Source organism: Morone saxatilis, unplaced genomic scaffold (assembly GCF_004916995.1).
Source record: "Morone saxatilis isolate NCDOM2014 unplaced genomic scaffold, NCSU_SB_2.0 Contig20, whole genome shotgun sequence".
NCBI classification, from domain to species: Eukaryota; Metazoa; Chordata; class Actinopteri; family Moronidae; genus Morone; species Morone saxatilis.
The window spans coordinates 444,768-449,371 of NW_023339763.1; the positions used below are offsets into that span (position 1 = coordinate 444,768).

At 42.5% G+C, this 4,604-nt stretch overlaps 1 protein-coding gene across 1 annotated transcript; it reads left to right on the top strand.

Moving 5' to 3' along the window:
* Positions 1-2,896: 2,896 nt before the first annotated feature.
* LOC118331464 (A disintegrin and metalloproteinase with thrombospondin motifs 2-like) lies at positions 2,897-3,360 on the top strand (the record flags this gene model as incomplete). Its single annotated transcript, XM_035666419.1, is given in 1 exon segment — positions 2,897-3,360. A coding segment is annotated over 1 exon segment (464 nt), but the record flags the coding sequence as incomplete, so codon positions are not given.
* Between the last annotated feature and the right edge of the window lie 1,244 nt (positions 3,361-4,604).

Below are 4,604 nucleotides of genomic sequence, written 5' to 3' on the forward strand. Positions count from 1 at the left end.
TACTACTACTGTATACTGCTACTACTGTATACTACTACTAATACTGCTACTACTACTACTACTACTACTACTGCTACTACTTTATACTGCTACTACTATATACTTCTACTAAAACTACTACTACAACTGCTGCTACTACTACTGCTACTGCTACTACTATACTGGTACTAATGCTACTACTTCTGTATACTATAACTACTACTACTGCTACCATCAATACTTCTACTGCTACCATTAATACTTCTACTGCTACTGTTAATACTTCTACTGCTACCATCAATACTTCTAATTGGCAGTACTAGTTATCCTCCAGTTCGTTATTCTTCTGTGGTTGTTTGGTCCTCCAGGCTGTGACCTCTGACCTCTGCAGTGAGGGTTCATAAACAACTTGACCAATCAGTGAGCAGCTGACAGTCTCCCAGTGTTTCCAGTGTTCCCAGTAGTGTTCTTGTGGTTCCAGCAGCAGCAGATGGAAACGTTCCTCTTTTCTGATTCTGAGTCAGAAAACTTTCCTCGCCACGTTTTTCCCATAAATCTTTGTGTTTATGTGTTTCTGGCGTTTGGGGAATGTGAACCATTCAGATCATATTTCATCATATCCTGTGTGTGTGTGTATGTGTGTGTGCATGAAGAGTATTTCAGATGATTTAACAAGGAAAAAGGCGGCTCCCCTTCTGTCTGAGGTTAGAGAGGTCAGAGGTCACACACTGTCTCTGTGGTTTCTGCTGATCTGAGATCAGCCTCAGCTGCTATCTGATTATCTGATTGGCTCTCAGTTCTAGATGTTTTTTCTGTTTCTCAGGTTTTCAGATTTTACACTTTAAACGTGGCATATTTATGAATCACTCTCACCAGACTGCATTGACAAGTTTAGTGAGTTAAGAGAGTTTAAAGTGAATCCAGATCTTTGAGATTATGTTCCAGTTCAAAATCCATTTGACATTTGTAACAACTGGAATAAGTAAAGATCCTCGCTTATGTCTGTGACCTGATTTTATTTGGGCTTTAAGCCCTGAAGGGACTTGTGTTGGTTTATTATGGTCCGAACAGCGACCACTGCAAGGCCCTGTAGTAATGCAAGGAATTATTATTTTTTAAATGTAGCCCCCAAGGCACGTTTCACCAATATGTTTGAAAGTTGGTTCAGACGTACAAAAAAGCCTCTGGGACCCATATCGAAAACCCAAAAGGCAGTTAGCCATTTTGGATTTAGTGGTAATGTTTGGCAATTTGCATGTGTTGTACTTTGACAAACTCCTTATAGATTTATAGGTTTGTGTTTGGGTATCACTTATCATTAATGGTCTGTTACCTATATTTAAATATTTCCTGTAAAACCTGGCAGCTAGGGAGGGACTTGGTGAGGTATAGTGCTGTCTGTCACTCACAGCTCCCACTGAACAGCACGGACATTAAGAACAATAATAAAAATAACTTTATTTCATATTTTTTTAGTGAAATTCAATAATTTGACACTAATTGCAAAGACAGTTAATAAAAGGTCTGATTTACTCCATTTGACAACAATATTTAAATGGTAAATGGACTGTACTTGTATATCACCTTTCTAATCTTTCGACCACTCAGTGCGCTGTGCACTACAGCCACATTCACACACATTCACACACATTCACTCATTGATGGCTGCCATGCAAGGTGCAAACTGCTCACCCGAACGGAAACTAAGCTATTTCACACACACTCACAAAGCGACGTGTCTTGCTCAAGGACACTTCAACATGCAGCGAGAGGAGCCAGGAGCCTTTGGATTCCAAAGCTTACCTACTATAAGCAGTAGGCCTATATCTCATCATCCTGCAGTAGAAAAGAATGCAGTTAAAACAACCAAAGAGCTAATAGAACAAGGTTTAGGGAGAATAAAACACTGTATTTGGGAAAAAAGAAGCATATTAAGTATGTATAATTGTTACAAAAATAAATAGATACATAATACAGACAGACAATTTGATAAACAGTTCCCAAAAATATCAGGAAAACTCATCTCATCAATTTGCAATATTTACAGGAAATAATCTGCTCAAAATTCATCCAAATTACAAATTTTATACAGACTTCGTGTAGTTATTGTGTTCACTAGTTCACTAGTTCTTAGCCACTAACTAGTTGTTATATACCATTATTTTTATGCATTGAATATAATATGAAATATCCATAAAATATATAATTTAGTCAGGGGTCATCAGTTTACTTAATGATAGAAAAGGGGTCCCTTAAAGCAAAAGGTTGGGAACCACTGCTGTAGATACCGGGCATAGGTCAGTGCTGTAGATACAGGGCATTGATCAGCGCTAGGGTTAGGGTTAGGCTATAATCGTAAATAGTAAAGTTCAATGGGAGCCACTTATACACGTTAAAATCTCAAATACTATACATGCTAAAGTCATCAAATATGGTACACAGGTGACCTGTGGAGATATGTTAAACGTATTAAAACACGTCTTCAATAGCACCACCATGTGTTTAATTATTAAGCGTTTCAGATTTCAGAACATAAAAAAATTAAATACATTACCCTGACCTCCTACAGAGCACATCCACTAAATTGTCCATCACTCCATATTTTCCAAAATATGCTAAATCAACCAATATTTATATATATATATATACCGTACTTACCACTTACCTTACAGTGACACAAAATAACATCACGCTGACATCACAATAACATCACATTAACACAAAATAACATGACGCTGACATCCAACATAAAGCATCGGAGTGCGTGGACATCACGAATAACATGGACGCTGACATCTGACAGGGAGAACCACTCATGCTGACATCACAATCAACCATGAAGCTGACACTCATCAATAACATCATGCTGACATTATTGACAAAAGAGGTCTCACAGGTTATTTTTATTCTTTCTCAGATTCTCTCCATCAGGTTCTGTCAGAGTTCAGTGTCATTCGTCCAATCAGGACCAACCCAGAGGGGCTCTTCCTGTCAGCCTCCGTCTTCACCAACCACCAACCCCGGATTAAAAGACGCTCTGCAGAGGACACGCCCACCGACACAAGAAGAAACAAAAGACAGGCTCCCACAAACTCATCACACCAGGCCCCGCCCATAGAAACATCACCGTCCAGCTGGAGGGTGCAGGGTTACGCGGCTGAGGAGGTGGAGCTTTTCTACAATGTGACAGTGTTTGGTCAGGAGCTCCACCTGCGGCTGCGTCCGAACTCTCGTCTCGTCGCCCCCACAGCCACCATGGAGTGGTGGGAGGAGTCAGGACACAAACACTCTCAGCCAATAAGAGACACCGGCTGCCTCTACACAGGAGAGGTGTCCAACATGGAGGACACGGCGGTTGCCATCAGCAACTGTGATGGTCTGGTAGGTGTCGCTGTTGAGGTGTTATTCCTGTGGGGTTTGGGGTCCTGTCCTGTTTGGGGTCCTGAGCGATACGTGAGAATCACTAATACTGTATAAAAGAAACCAGACTCACCTTTAAGTGCCCACAGTTATGATCCTGTAGCTAATGTAACTGTTAACGATACACCTTATAGGTTAGCCGGCCAGTCAACGCGACTGGTTAACGTAGTAAAATACGGTCAGCTAGCTTCATCCAGCTTTTACCTCGACTACATTATTCAGCGCGTCTGGGTCGCAAACAACGGATTTATGAAACCAAAGAATCAGAATACGTATTTTAGGAAGCACAAAAATCATTAAGGACAACAGTTTCTTCATCATCCTCTTTGAGGAAGATGCTGATGAAGGCAGATGTTTGGACAGCTGTTGGTTTGTTTTGAGCCTTCTGACTTTCTGTAGCTCTGACCTGAGAGCAGCTCAGTCCTTATTACAGCAGAACAACAGAGTCAGGCAGGTTTAACACTAATCAAAGCTCAGTACTAAAAAGATTAACAATGTCATTTTAACTTTTGACTTTTTATATAAATATATTTCTATATTAATAAAATATAGATGTTCAGTGTAAGAGTTGAGTTAAAGTCAGCAGAGGACTAGAGGAGAAACAAATCGAGTGCTGTGAGACAGAAATGATTTCAGGCTGCAGACTCAAACCGAACACTGCAAAACATGATGAGCTGAAGCTGCTGCCGCCGGCCGACTGCTGCCTGACTGCTGCCGACTGCTGCCCGACTACTGCCCGACTACTGCCTGCCTGACTGTTACTGACTGCGACTGACTGCTGCCTGACTGCGACTGACTGCTGCCTGAATGCACCTGACTGCGACTGACTGACTGCTGCTGAATGACGACTCCGACTGCTGCTGAATGCGAACTGGATACTGCGATCTTGACTGCTGCCTGCGCTGGATCTTGTACTTGGACCTGTTCAACCAGCGGACTGACTGCTGCCTGACTGTGACTGACTGCTCGCTGACTGCGACTGACTGACTGCCTGAAATGCGACTCGCACTTGCGACTGCGCCTGACTGCGACTGACTGCTGCCTGCCTCGAACTGCTTACCTCAGCAGCTACTGCCTGACTGTGGACTGACTGCCTGCCTGACTCCGCGATGACTGTTGCTGACTGCTCGCTGACTGACCTGCGCTGCTCTCGCCGCCTGTGCCGTTTGCCTGATGCTGCACTCGACTGCTGACTCGTCCGTTAA